Source organism: Cuculus canorus, chromosome 3, assembly GCF_017976375.1.
Source record: "Cuculus canorus isolate bCucCan1 chromosome 3, bCucCan1.pri, whole genome shotgun sequence".
In the NCBI taxonomy this organism is placed as follows: domain Eukaryota; kingdom Metazoa; phylum Chordata; class Aves; order Cuculiformes; family Cuculidae; genus Cuculus; species Cuculus canorus.
The window spans coordinates 115,958,086-115,978,759 of record NC_071403.1 but is presented as its reverse complement, the minus strand read 5'-3'; the positions used below and the strand labels follow the sequence as shown (position 1 = coordinate 115,978,759).

Sequence of the window (20,674 nt, the reverse complement as noted above, 5' to 3'; positions counted from 1 at the left end):
CGCGCACTTCCGGCTGCGTTGCCAGGGCGACGCGGGGGGTGCGTCGCCGCCATCGCCTGCGCCGCCGGGATGTTCATCTACCTGTGCAAGAAGGTGCTCCCGGGGCGCGGGGGCAGCGCGGGTCCCTCCCCCCTTTTCCTGAGAGCGCGGAGGGGACCGGGGGTGCGGACGGGTCTCGGTCTCTGCCCGCTCCCCCTCGGGCTGGGCTCGGGCTCGCTCTGGTTTCAGCTGCCTCCATCTTCTTCTTGATGAAGGTGGCGAGACCTCAGAGCAGCCTCGAGTACAGAAAGGAGGCTCCAGGAAAGCTTTTGATCAGGGAGTGCAGGGATAGGACGAGGGGGAATGGTTTTATGCTGAGAGGGGACATCGAGATGAGGTCTTAGGAAGAAATTTGTTACTGTGAGAGTGGTGAGACACTGGCACTGGATGCTTTTAGCAGGGCCTGTGGCAATAGGACCAGCCATAATGGTTTTAAACAAAAGATGAGAAGTTTAGATTAGGTATTAGGAAGAAACACTGGCACAGGTTGCCCAGAGAAGTGGTGGGTGCCCCATCCTTGGAAACATCCAGTCTCAGGTTGGATGGGGATTTGAGCCCTTGGTGCAGTGGGAGTTGTCCCTGCGTGTGGCAGGGGGGTTGCAACTGGAAGATCCTCAAGGTCCCTTCCAACCCAAAGCATTCTATAGTTCTAAGTTGTTGCTCCCTCAGGAGAGATTGGATGTGACTCCAGCTCCTGTCAAAGCCCTGTGTTAATCCTCTCACTTGTGCTGTTGCTCATGGCACCTTCACTACCCAACTTTGAATATGTCCTGTTGTTATTAACTTCTACTGGGTGATCTTTAAGGTCCATTCAGGCCCAAACCATTCTATGACAGGCTGAGAGAGTTGGGGTTCTTCAGCCTGGAGAAGAGAAGGCTCAGGGGAGACTTTAGAGCAGCCTCTCAGTACCTGAGTAGGATTAGAAGAAGGCTGGGGAGGGACTTTTTACAAGGGCATGGAGTGATAGGATGAGGGGAAGTGGCTTAAATCGGAAGGGGGAAGATTTAAACTAGACATTAGGAGCAAATTCTTCATGAGGGTGGTGAGGCACTGGTACAGGTTGCCCAGGGAAGTTGTGGCTGCCCCATCCCTGGAGGTGTTCCAGGCCAGGTTGGATGGAGCCTTGGGCAGCCTGATCCAGTGGGAGGTGTCCCTGCCCAAGGCAGGGGTTTGGAACCGGATGATCTTTTAAGGTCCTTTCCAACCCAAACCATTCTATGTTCTATTATTTACTGAATTTTAGATTTCATTTTTCTCAAGTGTTGTGTTGCACAGTTTCACCAGCGCTTGTAATTATAATTCTTTTCTGTCTCTTTTTGCGTGTACTGATCTGTTGATAGAAATAAGTTCAACTTATTCATATGTATTCAAAAGGGTATTGTAAAGTGAAACATGATTCTTGCACCTAAGTATACATATCAAATATTTCTTTTTCAGATTGCGATTCCTGGTAATGTTCGATTAAGATGTATTTCCTGGAATAAGGATCAAGGTTTCATAGCCTGTGGTGGAGAGGATGGATTACTGAAAGTTTTAAAATTGGAAACACAGTCAGGTAAATGAGAGTTTTTTAAGAATGAAAGCTATTGCACTTCAGAAAGTGTAACTCCTTCCAAAGGTTACTTGACAATATTGCATGACATTTAAATCTGTGCAGAGATAGCTGCATATTGACATAAACATCAAATACACTGTCACTTTTGAACACTGTTTTCTTGCAGCTTGTCTTACACAGCAGACGTGTAATTTCTCTACCTGTTAAGTCTAGGGAAGTTTTCTTCAGTGCTTCTTTTCATGACACATGTTTCATTCTTGTTCTTTTTGAACACTTTTCCAGTTTATTTTGGAACTGATTTCATTATTTCTTGCTTTTGTTTGCGTGTTCTCTACCCTTTTCATTTTTTTAGGGTGGAAGCTCTGTATTTCTTTTTAATACTTATATTCCAAGAAAAGTAAAATCTAATATATTTTCAAATTCTTTTCAATGTTTTTCTGAGTGTAACAAAATGTGACAGCCATGGATTTGGTTGTTGTGGATTAATTGGTTTGTTTTGTTGTTTTTTTCCCTGCAAAGCCGCTAGAAGAAGAGACTGTGCACTTGGATGACAGATGTGAATAGCAAATGCACTGAACTGAGGGGTGGAAAACCCATCCTGTAGTTACAGTTTATGTACTTCTAGGTGCATAATTTGACCTCTATAAACAGTGATTAGAGTTGATAGAAACACAGTAATATGTATGCTTTATTAGTTTGTTTTACAGCTGGTTTTGTTATTTTTAGATGAAGCAAAAATAAAGGGACTTGCAGCTCCTAGCAATCTTTCTGTGAATCAAAATCTTGAAGGTCATAGTGGTAAGTGTCTTTGGACATTTAATGTACTTTTGGTTAGAATGAAAATATGGAACATTTTGTGAAGTTAATAGCGTAATTTTCATAGAATCATGGAATCTTAGAATCACCAGGTTGGAAAGGACCTACTGGATCTTCGAGTCCAGCCATTCCTAACGCTCACTTAAACCATGTCCTAAGACATTTTGCTTAACTCCTTCTGATAAGACTGAAATAATAATGATTATCAGTATTCAACTCGGGTATTTCAACAGGAAAGTTGTGGCAGCCCCATCCCTGGAGGTGTTCAAGCCCAGGTTGGATGGGGCCTTGGGCAGCCTGATCCAATGGGAGGTGTACCTGCCCATGGCTGGGGAGTCAGAACTGTATGATCTTTAAGGTCCCCTCCAACCTGAACTATTCCATGATTCTCTTCCATGATTCTCTTCCATGATTCTCTTCAACAGCTGGGCTGTCTGTTTTTACCGAGTTATCTGATGAAAGGCCTACAGTCAATCTTTCATGATTTTTGAGTGAATTACTGGGTTGAGAGCCAAACTGACCTGGCCTTCCCTCAGTTCTGCCTGATACCATATGTGTGATGCAGAACACATGCTGCACAAACGGATCTCTGCTCTGCCTTTATGATTTAAAATTTCCTTATCACTTTTGCGTGGTTAAATCTGTGAACGTTGACATTACAGTCTTACTTGTGTTTTGTATTACCCAGGCTTTTCTTTGTCCAAATTATTTGGTCTGCATTCCTTATCCTAAGAAGGAGCTACTGATTTCTATTGAAGTGGATGATGCTATTGTGTGTCTTGTATTACAGAGGGCCTTCTTGTTTGTGTTTTTTCAGTTGTGTAGTGTTACTAGTACAGCACTTGTTATCTCTGACTTCAGCACGTTTAATCTGGAAGTGCTAATTGGTTGCATGGAACTGGGATATATTTTTAGATATAAGATAAAGATCATGATATAAAAGCTCATGATACATTTGCTCCCATACATTTGTTCACATACTGACTTGGTAGACGGCAGATAAAGAATGCTCTGTAGCAGAAGAGCAAAGCTAAATCAGTGAGCAGTTGTTGCTGGAATTGCTAAGTTAAAGAAACAATGATGTTCTAAAAAAAAAAATCTTAAGCATTTTTCTCTAGTGACACAATCTAGACAAGCCTGTTTTTTTAGGTAGTGCCTATGAGATTTGCTTGTATGTTATAGTAGCTTTACGTTTTCTTCTGCAGAAATAGAAGTTCAGTAAATCTGATCTCTGTCTTGAAGGCATTTTCATTTCCCTTTACTGACAAACTACAGGATGTGTACGAATGTAGACTGCAGCATAGTATACATACAGAGTTTAAAGAGGATAGAAAACAGGCTAGAGAAAGGTAGTGTGTGAAAGTAAAAATGGAATGCAGGGATAGTAGGGAGGAATTAAACTCTTGTGTGAGATATGTTACAGGGTCATCATCCAAGAATGCTAAAATCCTACATTATTTAAAGAAATGGTCTTTTTATGAGGATTTACAGTTGAAGCCTGCCAACAGCCAGGTTATTTTAGGGGCCTGGTTAAATATGAGAAAATTATTTGTGAGGAATTGATTTAGTGGATATTTTGAATTGGTGTCTTCAATTCTGAAATAGATTATGTTTACTTTCAGAAATCACTGACATTTGGGGTATCTGTGATTGCATCTGTTGATGAAGTTCATGATTGAAATGCTAAAAATGGGAAGGATACAGGGGAAATGGGTGACGCAGTGAGGGTGTGAAAGATTGTGATGCCTGAACTGACCAGGTTCATATCCTGTGTTGAGCTGATGAAATAAGATGCTGTTTAGGAATGGTTTGAAGATGTTTCAAGTTGAGTCAAATATTTATGAGAAGGATCCCCTATGAGACTTGAGGGTCTGAAGGAATTGTATGTAGAGTGCTCTTTTTTTGGTAATCATGAAGGAGATTTTAGTTTAGAAGTGCAGCACTACTGAGGATCAAAATACTAAGAGAAAGAAAAAAAAGTACTTCTTGTGACAGTAAAGTTTGTCAACTTCCCAGATTCACGTCAGCAGATGATCAAAAACTGCAAAACTGTGATTTGGGTTTTGCATATTGAAACAATATTCTAAGTAGAATTTGGAGAAGATGTTACTCAAGGGAATACAGAAGCAAAAGGAGCTTTTTAGCAGTATTTTGAAAGGGGACATGAGTGACACAGAAAGGATGCCTAAAACTAAATCAAAGTCAGCAATGTAAATGTCTGAAAAGCTCCAGGCTGATGAAGTTGGATGTGGGGGGTTTTATTAACTTATTTAAATGGTGTAAATAAAAATGTATAATTTTCTAGGTTCTGTGCAGGTGGTGACATGGAATGAACAGTATCAAAAACTGACTACCAGTGATCAAAATGGACTCATCATTGTGTGGATGCTGTATAAAGGTATTCTACAGAAAAATTTGCGATGGCATAATGATCCATGTTGTGAGGAATCTTTTTTTCTTCTTCTCCTCCCCCCCCCCCAGCATATTTTACAATTATTTTTCAGGCTTTTTATTTTGCAGACTGTAAAGCTCAAATTAGATTTAAAACAGTTTCCCTGTGGTTATTACAATACTCGTCTGTCTTTTTCATAGTGTACTTGCATATAAAACATCATTTGTCTTGTAGGGCTACCTTAGAGGAAGCTGTGAGTTCTTAACCTTGTACTTGGTAAACTGCTCTAAATTTCTTACTTTATTCCCTTTGAGGACGATAGTATATAAACAAAAAAAGCCCCAAAACACAGTGCTGCTTTGCGTAAGTTCTGTTTTGTGTATCATTGTCATCTTTAAATAGTTCTGCAAAGCGTATCAAGCATGGACATACTGGTAGAAATACAAGAACTTGACAGCCCTGCTTTAGAACCTCAATTAAATACTTTCATAAAAGCAATCTTTAGAAATGTTTAATTAAAGCAGTGAACTAAAATGACTAACAAACGTATTGCTGTAATTGGCTTTTATTGTTCTTGACCTTTTCACACATTAGTGCGCTTTTTTGCTACACTTAAATTCATTTTTAAAGCCAGCAAACCTCTCAGTCAAATTAACCACTTTCCAACACATGTGGGAAAGAAAAAGAAAATGAAAGGTTTTCTGTTATCTCTTGGGGATTTTTATTTGATGAAAAATGGAAACAAATAAAAGCTCAGCTTCTCACTTCAGGAATAAGGAATATCCCTTGATTAGTCTTTCTACCTGATGTGAAGTGGCTGCTGTCCCATAAATCATCTCTTAGTTTGGGAAAAGTACCAGTAAATTACTTTAAACATATTTCTATCAAAGACTGTTTTTCTCTTCATTTATGTTTCTTAGTGTATTGTCAGTGCTGAAATTAGGTAAGCACAGATCTCTTCCTGTAGCCCCTCCTGGACTTTGGCTCCCCTGTCCAATTCCTCATTTTTCAGGTTCTTTCTGGAAAGATGTAGCTTATATGTAAGCACTGGGTTTTACAGTAATTGTGTATGTGTAGTCGGGGGGATGCTACAGCATAGTCTTGCTAGAGTTTTGCTGAGAGGTGGGAACAACCCTAATTTTAATTTCCAAAACTTACTGCTTCTGCAGCTTTTTGTTGTATGTTACGGTGCAGAGTCACATGTAACCTCCTGTCTAGGTTTTACGTGTAAGCAGACCATTCTCAGGTTTCTCCAGTTCATTGAACACCTAATTTGATTGCTTGGTAACTTCTATAAACATTTTGTGTGTCTGTATTATGTTTTATTTGGGTTTTTTTAGCAACTTCTTCATATTGCTAAGAAATGTCATTATCATACCATTTCCATATTTTTTAACTGAGATTAATTTTGCTCTTGAAATTCAGTCGTTAGTGTGTACCTTGAATCTATTAGAGGATGATCAAATCAAAAGTATACCTTGGTTTTTATTTCACTACCAATAGGTGTGTGGTATGAAGAGATGATTAACAATAGAAATAAATCTGTTGTTCGAAGCATGAGCTGGAATGCTGATGGACAAAAGATCTGTATTGTGTATGAAGATGGAGCTGTCATTGTTGGATCAGTGGACGGTAAAGTTTAAGCTCTACTACTTGTTGTGGTATTATATTGCTTTTCTTTTCTGTATTATGTACATAGTGACTCTCTCTAGGTAAATACAATAGTTACTTCCTAATTGTTGCTTTGACTTTCTTTAGCTGTTTTAGTTCTTACTTTAATAACTTGCATCCTCTTTTTAATTTTGTGTATGCTTGTTAAGTGCAATCAATGTTCTGTTTCAGGCAATCGCATTTGGGGAAAAGACTTGAAAGGCAGCCACCTGTGCCACGTGGCTTGGTCCGCCGACAGCAAAGTTTTGCTCTTTGGAATGGCAAATGGAGAGATTCACATTTATGACAGTCAGGGAAATTTCATTGTAAGTTTATGGTTGTGTAATAAAGGTATTAACTTCAACAGGCATAAAAACTTAGTTCCCGTCAAGTGATTTGATGTTTGTTTGTGTAGTTGCTGGACTTCATTACTGAGAACTGGCCAAGGTATTTATTCTGGTCAAAGTTTTTATTCAAGGTTTATCAAGCTGCAGCTTTTTAACAGAAATGTTTGGGTTTCGGTAGCTAAATGAATATCACATCAACTAATGCCCTTTTATCTTGCAGTGATCATTGAAGAGGTAAAAATATGTATATAGATACTAATCAAATTAAGCTCGTGTTAAAAACACTAGTGTGCTTTTACAATAAAGTGGTACGTTCTTTTCCTGTTGCTCCTGTCATTCTCGTGTAAGGAATGTTGCATGCTTCAGAGGAAACCTGGTACTGAGTGGAAAAATGAAAGGAAGTAACTATATTATTTGTGTATTCCTACAGCTTCAATTTACATATTTATTTTTAACTACTTGTTTGGAATATTGGAATATGACTATGAAAAAATACTAACTTTGGAAAGAGCCGTGTGTTTGGAACCATGTTCTTGACTTCTAGGTGTCCGTTATGGTGAATAATTCTCTTCATAGAATCATAGAATGGTTTGGGTTGGAAGGGACATGAAAGAGTCCAGTTCCAACTCCCTGCCTTGGGCAGGGACACCTCCCACTGGATCAGGCTGCCCAAAGCCCCATCCAGCCTGGCCTTGAACACCTTCAGCGATGGGGCAACCACAGGTTCCCTGGGCAACCTGTGCCAGGGCCTCACCACCCTCACTCTACCCTCTCCAATTTAAAGCCATTCCTCCTCATCCTATCACTCCATGTCCTTGTAAAAGGTCTCTCTCCAGCTTTCCTGTAGCCTCTTCCAGATACTGGAAGCTGCTCTAAGGTCTGCTCCTGAGCCTTCTCTTCTCCAGGCTGAAGAACCCAAACTCTCTCAGCCTGTCGTCATACGGGAGGTGCTCCAGCCCTCAGTTCATCTTTGTAGCCCTCCTTTCCTTCCTTTCCCTAAGAAAGTACCTATTAGCCTTCCTGTTTCTTTCAACCCACACCGTATCTTTCTTTCTTCCCATTTTGTGTCATGGTGTTTCTAGCATGTGCTGCAAATTACTGAAATTCTTTAAATGAGTTATTTTCACTCCCCCTGCCCCCGCCTCAGCCTTTTATCAATAGTGTGTGTGGTTGTGTGGGTGCTCTGGCTCTCCCCTCCCTGCTTTTCATAAGTTACCTGATACTCCTTCTTAAAGTGATCCCAGTGCACTCTTATCTTTCAGAAAAAAAACTTACCCATGTTACCAGATGTAAAGGCTAGTTATTACAAAAGTAAACTTACCTTAATTTGCTTTCTAATTTGGACACTTAAGATGTAAAAATAAATGGAAATAATTATTCAAGACACTTTTATCAAGAAAAAGCTGATAAAAGGTTTATTTTTTAAAAAAGAAAAAAAAAATTAAAAAAAATTCTCATGGCCAGGAATGGTTTGAAGTTATTTTAGTTTTTGCAAAGTTCCAGTGGGGTTCCTTGTGTTTGAGCACATTTATATGTCTGGAGGGTTTTTTATTTGTTTTCTTTGCTCTTAAGTTACTTTTCAAAGAATGAAAATGCCAACGTTAAAGTACTTCTTTGTAGTTAAAATTTATGTTTTCATATGTCTGATCTGGACATTCCTTTCAATAAGGAATTTTTTCAAACACTTAAAATTTTGAAAATAAGAGAGTTTTTCTTGGGACGGGAAAAAGATTTGCATATAGACATCTGATCTTTTGCAAGGTATCAGTAGAGGGATAAATTCTTCCAAATAAGTTCTTCTAATTAGCATGTTGTGTATGACTTGAAATAATTGACTGTTCTTGTCTAGGTGAAAATGAAGCTGAGTTGTTTGGTGAACTCAACTGGAGCATTCAGTATTGCTGGGATACATTGGTATCATGGTACAGAAGGCTATGTTGAACCGGATTGTCCTTGTCTTGCTGTCTGTTATGACAATGGAAGATGCCAGATAATGAGAGATGAGAATGACCACAGTAGGTACAAAATACGAGGTGCTCATTATTGAGCTGCTCTCGACTCAAAATGTGTACTTGTTTTTATTTTCTTTATTGCTTAACAACTAGATCCTGTTTTGATTGACACCGGTATGAACGTAGTATGTATTCAGTGGAACCACTGTGGAAGCGTATTGGCAGTGGCAGGCACCCTAAAAACAACTTCTCAAGATAAAGATATAAACATTGTGCAGTTCTATACTCCATTTGGTGAGGTAAAAATATTTCATATACTCATGTAACTTAAATGTTTTTTTTCTCTTAGCATGTTTTGTCTGTGTGGTCTTTGCTAGTGGAATTTGTATGCCAGAGGGCAGGTGTTTGGTGTAATTAACATGCTCTAAGGCATTTAGGATATCCACGTAGGTCTAGAAAGATACCACAGGACCAGGTACCCTTTTAGAACAGCAAGCGAGTAGCCAGTGTGAAAGTCTGACTGTGTCACTTCTGCTCAGCGGCAAGCTATGTTTTCTTTTAAAGCCTAGGACCGTTCAAAATCTTACAGTAAATAGTAGATTACCGTACCCTTTATGATATAAATATCTGTTGCAAACAAAAAGCTTCCCATAAACAAGTCCTCTGTGCAACTAAGGTTATAGTTTTTGAAGACATTATTTTTTCAATTGTTTCCTTCATTCAGCTTCAAATTCTACAGCAAAATAAAGATCTATAAAAAGATGGAAAATGTATTTCTTTGCTAGCCCTCAAATTGTAAATGGACATCTAACTGCCTTTCTTATGCTGTTTTGAAGGGGAATAGAGAAAGGTAAATTGTCCATTGTCTCACTGCAAATTGCTGCAAACAGCTGATCCATAGTAGGCTCTTGCTATATATCAGCTACATGTTTTTATTTGTTTAAACTATCAGCTATAGTTAAGGGTGTTGAACATCAACTGACTAATACACTGTTAGCATAAATGAAACTTCGAAGCTACGTCAGGTGTCAGTACTATTGTCATATGTATTTTATCGACTATCAAAACTGTTATGGGTGTTAAGAGTTTTCCTACCGTAAGTTCAGAATCTCTCTTTCCTTGTTTTAAACAAGCATTTGCGCACACTGAAGGTTCCTGGCAAACAGATGCTAGCTGTGTCTTGGGAGGGAAGTGGACTGAAAATTGCACTCGCTGTTGATTCTTACATATATTTTGCTAACATCCGACCAGATTACAAGGTAGATGTATTTCCTGTTCGTTATTCTCTTTTGGAATGGGTTGAAGAAGTAGCTTTCTCTGATATGTAAATCAATGCTTAACTTATGATTACTGTTTGATCAACACTGCTGACAAAGTTTTAGTGGAACTTGAGTGTCTGTCTTGGTGATGGAACAACTCAGCCACTGCTTTTATAATGAATTTGTGGTTTTATTTTCATTATAAGGAAATGTATGCTGTATTAATATTAACAGAATCGGCATGATTCTAAATTTGGTAGTAATTGAGGCTGTCATGTAGGTACGGCTCCAATGTTTATATTGCTAATTGTTTGGTTAAACTGAGTGGGACAGGTGATACAATGGGAGTTGATTGAGCCTTACTTTTACTGTCATTTTTATGGGGGACAATTACTAGTTTGAACAAGAATTGTGTAGAAACCTAAGCAGTAGAAATAAGTGCATCCTTCTTAGTTATATACCAATTCCCAATATACTTTTAACAAGACTGTATTAGCTAATTCTAAGTAATGTTTTTATCTTGCCTACTATATGGGGGTTTGTTTGTTTTTAAAGAGCTAGGACTATTTCACTTAAATTTGCAGTTTAACAAAATATAGTGATTGCTGTCCAGTATGCAATATTGTATACTTCTTTTTTTGCCAGCACAGTATATGTTCTTTAATCATCAGTGTGTAACCACTGTGATTAAAGGGAGACAGAGTGTAATGTGAGGATCATACTGCAGCTATGCTGAAGTGTATTGTTCCACACAGTTGTGAAAAATCATTGGTCAGGAAGTTATAAAAATAAATCTGCTAGGAAGTAATCTCAACTAGTTTGTTGTAAATCTGCTGGAAAGGACTCTGGAAATTTGAGCTGGAAATTAGTCTTGCAGGAAATGCTACCTAATGTTTATTCTGGGAAATTTGTAACAGCTGGAACACAGGCCTATTGCTTCTTCTTAAACTCCTCAGTATCTGTGAGACAATGTGCATTTCAAGATCTGGCACGGTTTACAAATGAATAATATTTTGAAACCTTAGTTTTAGAAACTGCATGTATAAACTTTCTTTTTTTTCTTTTGCGTGTTTATAATAGAAAAAGATCTGCTCAAATTAATTTATTTCTGCAGCAAATAAACTCCTAACCTGTTGGTAGTGTACTCAGTTTCAGTGTTAAATATTTTTATGGCGAATGATACATGGTGTCCTTCAATAAATAATACACATTAGTACCGCTGTGTTTATTTCTGATTATATCAGTAACTCCCTTTTAGGAACTAGATATTCTACAAGATGAGAGTCATTAAATGGTAGTGATTCAAAGCTCTCATTAACTCGGGCTGGATTGGAATTAATGACCTGGAGATGAAGGGTTGGTATCACATTACCAACCTACTGAAAATTCCCGTTTCCTGTATTTTTCAAGTATTACCGTTACAGCAAGGGCATTCTTCATTAACATGACAATAAAAACTATTAATTGAGCTGATCTCTCTTTAAGCTACTTATAGCTTACATGGCATCTTTTTGGAGTTTAATACTAATCTTGAGTCGCTAGCTCTATTTACATTTCTTCTGGTATGTATTATCTTGTTCAAACATATGTTGGATTTCACTTTATATCCTCATCATCCAGCATGTCGGGCTCCTTTGTTACTTCTTGGAATCGGTTTTAGATTTGACAAACATGATTTACAGTTTATTGACTTGTTACCTCATAACTTACTCCTTTCATATAAATAGTGTAAGTTCCAGTTTGTATCTCTTGTGGATAGTGCTCTCAGTTGTCAAAAAGTACTTTTATTCCAATCCTTTAATGTTCTTCCTGTATCCAAAATCAGTTTGATTTTCTTGAAAATCCAAGTAGGTTTTATCAGCTGGGCCATCTTCATTCGCATGCCTATTGCCTCTCAGAAAGATAATAAAAAATAAGAAGTGTTGAGGTACAACTTCAGGGCCAAAACCATGGTGACTGTCCAGTATGTTGCATTAACCCACATCCATCTAATTCTATTATTTATTATAATTATTTTTTACGTCTCTACCTTGCATGAAAGCTGGAATTACTGATTTATGAGTCCCTCTTTTTACACTTCTTACATCTGCCCACTCCTCTTGCTCTGGCTATAGTCCACAGCATTGTGTTTGAATTCCTGCAGGAACCCTTAACTAGAGTAAAAACAATTCAGTTTATAGATCTATTCTGAAAGTTCTTTTGCTGATACTTTAGTTTATCATTGTGGTTTCATTCCCTGTAGAGTGTGGGAACCCTTCTGGCCAGCTGTCAAACAAACTTTCCCCTCTCTCTCTCTCTCTAGTAAATGCTGATGCAGGGAATTCTATAAGTTTTTCTACAATTACATCATCATCCTTAAGTGGTTCCCTTTATATCTTATTTGTTTGCCAGCTTCACTTCCTTTCTGAGATGATGCTGCTGTGTTAGAATGGGTTTTCTTTATTGATTTCTATAATTTAAATTGGGTGAATGGAATAAAATACATCTTCATGACTTTTACAGTATTTGGATAATTCCATTTCTTCGTTTGTCTGTTTGCCGTTTCTCCTACTTGTTATGTGAATAACAATATTCTTCTGTGGGAGAGAATTTTTATCGTGTTACTAATCAGGAAGAGGTGATGTGAATTATTATAGTGCTCTAATATAATTGCTTATTTTTGTCTGCTTCAGGAATTGCACTGTTTATTATATTTTCCTTAGGAAATGAACTTTGGGTTTCCGAATCCATAGTCCTAAAGCAAGCGTTCTCAAGGCAAAAACTGTTATTGCGGTGGGTGTGTCTGTGTACCCACTGAATGAAGAAGAAACAAGGTTGAGTGAGATCTTGTCACATTTTGAGGTTGATCCTCCAATTCCGATTGCAATAGTTTATTCTTTGTTATGGTAATGCTCTGTTTGCTATTTTAATATTATACGGATACCCTATTACCCGAGAGGTACTTAGATACTTTTAATAAATCAGTTCATTACTTGATAGGTAAAGAAAATTGAATAGTGGTTGTTTATATTGAATAATCACTTTCTTTCATAGTGGTGAAATATTATTTATTAAATTCTTGTAATTTCCGATAGATCTTATCAAAATTGTCTCTCTTGACAGTGGGGTTACTGCTCCAATACGGTTGTTTATGGATATACCCGACCTGATCGTCCAGAATGCTGTGTAGTCTTTTGGGACACAAAGAACAATGATAAGTATGTGAAATATGTCAAGAGCTTGATTTCCATAACAACTTACGGAGACTTCTGTGTTTTAGCAACTAAAGCAGATGAAAATCAACCTCAGGTAAAATCTTTCTTTTAATTTTCCCTTGAAACTCTCTGTTCCACGTTGTCAGTGCTTTGCAGCCAGAATAAGATCATAGAATCATAGAATGGTTTGGGTTGGAAGGGACCTTAAAGGTCATCCAGTTCCAGTCCCTGTGCTATGGGTGGGGACACCTCCTGCAAACTTCTGTATCAGCCTCACTGTGCCATTGGACAGAACGGCACTTGAATGGACTCAGTGAAAACAAAGAACCCCAACAATGTAATAACAAAAATGTGCAGGACCCATTAACTGCCTCCATATTTTAACTCCTTGTAGCCATTAGTGAAAACTGCAGCCTTCCAGATTCATGTTTCTTCTCCAAAGAAAAGCTAAAAGTGGGAGAGATTGGAATGGTAATGAATATATAATCAATCAGAAGTGGGGGGGGAAAAAGGGGGAGCTTTTTAGGTGATATAAATCACGTTACTACAAACTACTCCATTTTTTTCTTTATTTATTTAAATGTGTCCTTTGGTTACTGCATGTTTGGTTTAGGTTTTTTCTTACTGTGTTCACGTCTGAATTATTTTCTATATCACTCGTATGTTGCTTACAAAGGAGGAGCATGAGACGGAGTCAATTGGTGCAACGGTAAAAAAAAAGTCTTTAGTGCTGCTTTGCTTAATTGTGCTATGAATGCTGTACTGTCATGTGGATTGAAAATAGGGTATACGTGGCCAAAAACATTTTGTGAAATCAACTGCAATAAAATAAGGTTTCTTTCTGGGTTGTATTTTTAAAATCAGAAACAAACAGTGGAGGTACTTTCTGTAACTTTCTTGAGCATAAATAAAAGATTTAATTTTAGAATCTGAAAATGCTAAATGTAATTACAGATAATAAGCATCTTGCAGTTCTTTTGAAGTCACTCCAGTGTAATTATTAATGCTGTGGGGGGTCAGCTTTTAGGAAATGAAGTGAACAAGCTTATCCTTTGGGTAGCAGTTCATTAGAGTTGCTTTCTGAAAAACAGACTTATTTTGCAATAGATTTGGGTCATTGGAATTGTGATTTCAAAATGGCAAAATGTACAGCAGTAGGTGATGGGGCAAAAAGACTAATTTCAGCAGGAAGTGTTTTAAAGGTATTGCAAGCAGATGTGAATGTCAGTAAATTATGAACAACTTAATGCTGATACTCATAGCAAGACTTGAGCTTTCCCCTTTGATCAAAGCAGACAATGCAAGCTCCCTTGTCCTGGCCCCACCCCGTGTAGCTCATGCAGCCTCTGTGCTGGATGCTGTCACTCCATCATCCGTTGGCAATCTCTGATCTACTGAGAGTCTCAGAAATAAGTAAAAAGTGCACAAAAGAGAAATAGATTAAAGAATGAACGTTGGAATAATTTACCAGAAAAGAGTCAATATAAACGTAATGAAAATAAAATATAAGTAGTTTAAAAAGCCAGATGTGATTTCCTGCAGTGGTGGAGGCTGAATGTATCTTTTTGGAGAAAGAGAAATTTTAGAATGCTGATGGAAAGTTTAACTGATGGACAAAGAAGTAAAAACGTTGGCTTCGAGAGGTCTTTATTAGTGGCAGAAGCAGAAAAATGAATTATTTAATGAAAAGAAATCCTTGTTTGGATCTTTTTCTTTGAAAGAATGAAGTTCATGCAGTAGCTGAAAACCTAAATTCTGCCATTCTCATGTCATTAATAAGCTATCAATCTGTATGTTTGAAGGGGGAAGCTGTACAGTTGCTGTACTCTGCTACCACAATTACATGAATTGCTCAGGAGGTGAAAGAGCTATGAAAAACTAATTATATTCCATCTTCGGGAGAGTCAGGATAACAGCTCTTAGGCATTTGAGTTTTGGCAGCCTTGTGTTTCTGGTTTATTTAAATCTAAAGACTCTGCAGTAAATATTGCCTCTTAATTTCCGCACTGCTCATTCCAGACATTCTTATTTCCCTGTGCAATCATCATAAAGCTATTTAATCCTTGATTTAGGAGTGGAAAGATGAATACATCAGCAACAACAGTAAAACATTGGTCTCTAGGTCAGTTTTTAGTTATTTGGTCTTCCTGAGTTTAACAGACCAATCTGAGCTGTCTGTGCTGTCAAAACCTTCGCAAACAACATTTCAAAACCAACAAAACTAACAACACTCATCAGTTTTGTAGTATCTGTGATGCTGCAAGACGGAGGGATAGCCTTTGTCACAATTCTCCCACACAGGGCTTCAAGATTGAGGTCTGGAAAGGATAGAACAAGGGCCCTAACTTCTGAGAGCCAGCAATGGGGACTGGTGCAGTTTTTTGCATGATCAGCTGGGCGAGAGTTGAGTCACTGAGAAATTGCTGGTGTATCGTACTAGTAAATACTCACAGTACAGTGTGTGCTTTGCGGAGCAGGGTTGAGACACAGGCTGTCTTCCCTGCATGTGGACCCGGCTGGTCGTACATGCTGTGTATTGTATTTTTTGCCTGGTAGATTGGCTCCTTTGCTTAAAACAGCTGGACATTTTCCTGTTTTGTGCTTGGCTTCATTTATAATGTGAATTACTCTCATGCTTATGGGGTTTTATATTTACTACCCCTGTTTTCTGTTGCTGATGAGCATTAGATTGTGTGAAGTGTGAGTTATGAGATACATCTTCACAGAAAAATGTGTACAGCTTCCTAATTTACCAAAACATCTCAGTAATGATGCTTGCTTTTATTTCCATACAGTATGTGCTGGTTCTCTGCAACTCTATTGGCACTCCCTTGGACCCAAAATATATTGATATTGGTAAGCAACTTGCAGTAGTCTTATTCTGTTCAGTTTTTTCTAGTCTTTATAAAGATTTTAATATTCAAGTCTTTTTTTCAGTGAAAAACATCGCAGTGTTTTAACACTCTTCACACCCAGATATTGTGACCTTCCATTCTCTGCGTGCTTGTAATTGTGATTTTTATATTGGCTTCTTGCTTATACTTGGACTCTTCCTAAGAAACATGTAATCAAAGGTTCTTTGAACAGTTCCATGAACTGTAATTTGTGTTGGAAATGACCTATTAATTAGTCTATTAATAAATATAGTGGCTTGTAAAACCAGTCCTATTTGTTGTAAAAATTGGCTATGTTTAAATTGATTCTTCTAGTTTATACAAACTATTTTATTGAACAATAAGCAAGCAGCCATTCTGTCTGATAAAATAGATGGGAAAAGTGTCTAGCAAATTTTGGTAAGATAGAAATGATGGGGAAGAACTGTAAGACAAAGAGGTAACAACAATTCACAGAAGAATATGAGTAAGAGAAATAAATCAAACAAAGATTAGAAACAGTGGAGATCATAAAGATGATTTTCTTCAACCAGTGCTACTAAATGGTTTTAGTTTTTATTATGTATCAACTAAGTTTGTTAGTGTTGTATTCTAGTCTTGTTCATTTTTTCAGTGATAGAAGGAGAAAATAGCTGAAAGTCAAATGTATATATTACGGAATTCATGCCCTATAATGTAGATCATAATTAAAATGAGTAGTATCCTGCTCTGATGAATGAGTTGGACTTCTCTGTTCTATGGAATTTGTATGAAATACTGTGGTACTCTTTAGTCTCGTAATTCCTGTTTATGCCAATTTGATGCCCTCTTGCAGCCTTTTGTAGGAGTGGAACATCAGAGTCTTAAGGAATAAAGTGCCCAAGAATTTTACAGTGGGTGGGTGAGAGGGGGAAACCGCAGAAGTGATTGCTGGAGTAAGATGATGTGGTACGTGGTAGCAGAGTGGGTGGGATGTCTGTTGTGTCCCCACTGTCTTGTCCCCACTCCTGACCAGATGTCTGCACTGGATGTGCTTACTTGTTTCCTGGACTCTCTTGACAGGTGGTATTGAGGCAGTGGGAGTGGGATTCAGGGACCTGTAGGGAGTAGTTAATCTAATTTCTCCGGTAGACATCTAAAATAAATTTAGCGAATCATTCCTGAAATGGGTCTTTTTGCTCTCCAGTGCGTACAAAGCAGCCCAGGGCAAATAGCTCATCTCTGTCAGACATGTCTAAAATAAGGTGAGATGAATCCCACTCCAACAGTCAAAATTAGCCTCTAAACTCTACATTTAAACCTTTTTCTTTGCACATGTTCTGTTTATGTTGGCTTTCTAAATCTATGTGTGATAGTCTTATTTATTTACATTATAAACAAAGGTATCAGTTAGTTTATGATTCCCCCATTGACTCATCTCCCACAACTGTCTGTACACAAGAAAAGGATCTTCTCCAGTGGCTGAAAGCAATTAAAGAGAACTGTTATTTAATTGAAAAATACTGTTGTTCCAGCTGTATTTGAATTGGGCTGATGGGATGAAACAATCTGGAAAAAGCTGCTCTGGTTCCTTTAGCTTAGCTCAGCTTTCTGCAGTCCGCTTCTGTTCCCTCCAGTGTCAGGGGATCACTTTAGTGCATAGATTTACAATGCTCTTTCTTCGTGTGAATTAATCTTCGTGTGAAGATGGTAGGCATTATAGCCTTCGACCTCATAGACAGGCAAATATTTGAGGTTAGGAACATTTGCAGTTTTGAGTCCTCAAAAAAAATTCTGTAGTCTCAGTATTTCAAACAGAACAAGCAAGTCTTTCATTGCTATGTAGTAAACACTGCATCCTGTAAGACTCCTTTAAAATTAGATCACCAGACTACAGAAGGGGTTGAAGGTGACAGTGAAAAGCAAATGCTTATAAATGCAATGCTTTCGGAAGACATTGCACTGGTTTTATTATAGTTCCTTTTCATTTTTGTGATCTTTGAAGATGCAACTTTATAGAAGAACTCAAAATATTTTTAACATAAAGACAGTGTGTGTGAAGTTTAGACACTTGGACACAGTCGAGGTCTGAATATACAGTATATACAGCTAAACCCTGACAGTTGTGCTGTTGATCACAGCTGGAGCTTCTTGGCAGTAAAAAGTATAATTGTTCCAGTTTGACAAGATGCTGAACTTAAGCAGCTGGCTGGCCTTCCTGAGGTCAATAGATAGAGAAGACCTTGTAAAACATTAAAGGCAGAAGACCTTTCTGTGAGTTCTTTTAAGATGCCAGTTGGTGCATTATTTCTAATAAATTAATTATCCTTTTGTTCCATTTATAGATGAAAACAAACAGCTTTATATAAATTATTAGGTGAGAAAAATCATTAATAGTTTAAAGTTACAAGCTGTACAAAAGTAAAATTGACATGTCTCTTACTCAAGATTATTATTTATCTGTGAAATTCTTTCTTTCTCTTCTTTCTACCAAAACAGTTTTTCAGGCTCTTCTTTTAGTAAAGCAATAAATTGTTTCATTGAGTTCTGTCCAAAAATCGGTTGCTTAGCTAACTTTTGTTTTGAACTCTTGTTCTTGCTTCAGACTTCTAAGTTGCATCTTTCAGAGTGGCAAAAAACACTGAAGTTGTTACTTTAATTGATTTTCACAAATGCTTATGAAACTATCTCCTCATACAGTAGGATGTCCTCAAGAGACCACTCTGTATCTGTGTGCTCCTGCCTGTTCTTACCTGGTCACTCTTGACTGCAGTGCTTCTAAATTTTTTGACTAGCTGTAATTACTGCAAATTGAACATGCAGTATCCTTGTTTTCTACCAGACTGCCCTTTGTTGGAACGGCAATCACCTGGTGCTCTAGTGAGCATAGAGATTCTACTCCTACTCGAGACTTTGATGCCCTGGTGGTCTCCTGGGCTTTGGCCTGGTAGGAAATGGACAGTGGAGAAAAACGCTGGGTAATCTAGAGATGCTGAGTAGCTGATGGAGCATTTGAATAACGCATATGAGAATGTGTGTTAAGACTTAACCTCTATGAATCGCCAGTTTTAAACATTTTATAAAAGTGTTTCAACAAAGTGCTATTCATCTCCTAAAGACAAAGCAATTGTGACAGCGTGCAATGTTTCATTCACCCTCAGGAGATGCAAATCTTATTGCGTTCTAAGCCAAGAAGGGCTCAAAAAACCTGTGATTATTCCCTTTAGTCTGTTGAAGTTTTACTGATGTCATTAGCTTTCTAATGCTTGCCTTTGCTAAAAAAGGCAAAAAAAGGATTATTATCTGGTCATTATCTGGTGAAAGGCCATACCTTCGTCTTTCTTCAGACATTGGTGGGTGGTTACACTCATGGCTCTTCCTCGTGTTACTCTTAATTTTGTCCAAGGGCATTTTTCTTCCTGGCTTCCTGTGCCTTTTCCTTAGGGTCCTTCACAACAGCTAGTGTTTGTTAGAGGAGTCTTCTTTGTCTAGCATTGTGATGTTCCATCCTACTAAGGTATGAAAATTAACTGACAGTTTCTTCTGTGCTTGTTTCACAGGCTCCCAGGCTTTCTGTCCTTTCATGAATAACTAAATATAAACTGCAGAAGGTTAAATATCTTGTTATATAATATCTTTTTAATGGAAACACAGCAGATGGTTTCTGCTAAGAAAATGTCACTCAGGAGGGATTATATCATCTTCTTACATGTGCTTAGGAGTGCTGACATAAAGTGTTGAGTTATCTTTCACATCTGTGTTAGGGCCCAGTGAAATGAATACAACAGCCTGATCAACACACAGGTGGATTAAAGGCAGAGTGCTGGAGTCACGCCTAGGTCAGAATCACAGAATGACCTGAGTTGGAAGGGACCCACAAGGATCATTGAGTCCAACCCCTGTTCCTGCACAGGACAATCCCAACGTTCACACCAGGTGTCTGAGGGCATTGTCCAAACGCTTCCTGAATATTGTCAGGCTTGGCACCATGACTGCTTCCCTGGAGAGCTGTTCCAGTGCTCCACCACCCTCTGGGGGAAGAACCCTTTCCTAATATCCGACCTAAACCTCCCCTGGCACATCTTGCCATTCCCTCAGGTCCTACCATTGGTTACCAGAGAGAAGAGACCAGTGCCTGCTCCTCCTCCTTCCCTTGTGAGGAAGCAGTAAACTGTGATGAGGTTCCCACTAAGTCTTCTCTTCTCCAGGCTGAACAGGCCAAGTGACTTCAACTCCTCCTCATACAACTTGTGTCTCGTCTCCCTCCCTAACAAGGCTGACTGAACAACATGTTAAACAGCACTTGAATTGGTGTTATTTAAAGCTGGCCATTTTAAAGTAAACTATAACTGCTTTTTAGTATTTTGTCGTATTCTGTAAACTGTGGTCAATCATGAGTTGTCCCATATGCAGTTCAGTTGTCCCTGCTGCTGTCTCATGTTTTCCAAATATGCGATAAAGCCTCTAGAGGCATTTGAATTCAGCTCTAAAATTACGTAGGTGTTATTGGTCAAACTCAGTTTGTCCCGGTTTCTCAGGAACAGCCTGGAACAGACTTGTATGAAAATAACAGTTTAGTCTTGTGTCTGTATGTTGGATTGCTTTCTCTCCATCAGAT

General features: G+C 38.2%; 1 protein-coding gene across 3 annotated transcripts in view; it reads left to right on the top strand.

The window, feature by feature from the left end:
• The window catches only part of WDR35 (WD repeat domain 35), a 42,776-nt gene continuing 22,102 nt past the window's right edge, over nt 1-20,674 (top strand). For 2 of the 3 annotated variants that reach the window (XM_054062500.1, XM_009558303.2), the window contains exons 1-12: nt 1-93; nt 1,477-1,594; nt 2,321-2,392; nt 4,716-4,808; nt 6,306-6,434; nt 6,645-6,778; nt 8,649-8,814; nt 8,905-9,050; nt 9,885-10,010; nt 13,113-13,298; nt 13,881-13,913; nt 16,000-16,060. In XM_054062500.1, coding sequence (XP_053918475.1) covers nt 70-93; nt 1,477-1,594; nt 2,321-2,392; nt 4,716-4,808; nt 6,306-6,434; nt 6,645-6,778; nt 8,649-8,814; nt 8,905-9,050; nt 9,885-10,010; nt 13,113-13,298; nt 13,881-13,913; nt 16,000-16,060 — 1,288 coding nt within the window. In that variant the 5' untranslated portion in view covers nt 1-69. The remainder of the gene's footprint in view (nt 94-1,476; nt 1,595-2,320; nt 2,393-4,715; nt 4,809-6,305; nt 6,435-6,644; nt 6,779-8,648; nt 8,815-8,904; nt 9,051-9,884; nt 10,011-13,112; nt 13,299-13,880; nt 13,914-15,999; nt 16,061-20,674) is intronic. The other variant, XM_054062501.1, reaches the window with a different exon arrangement.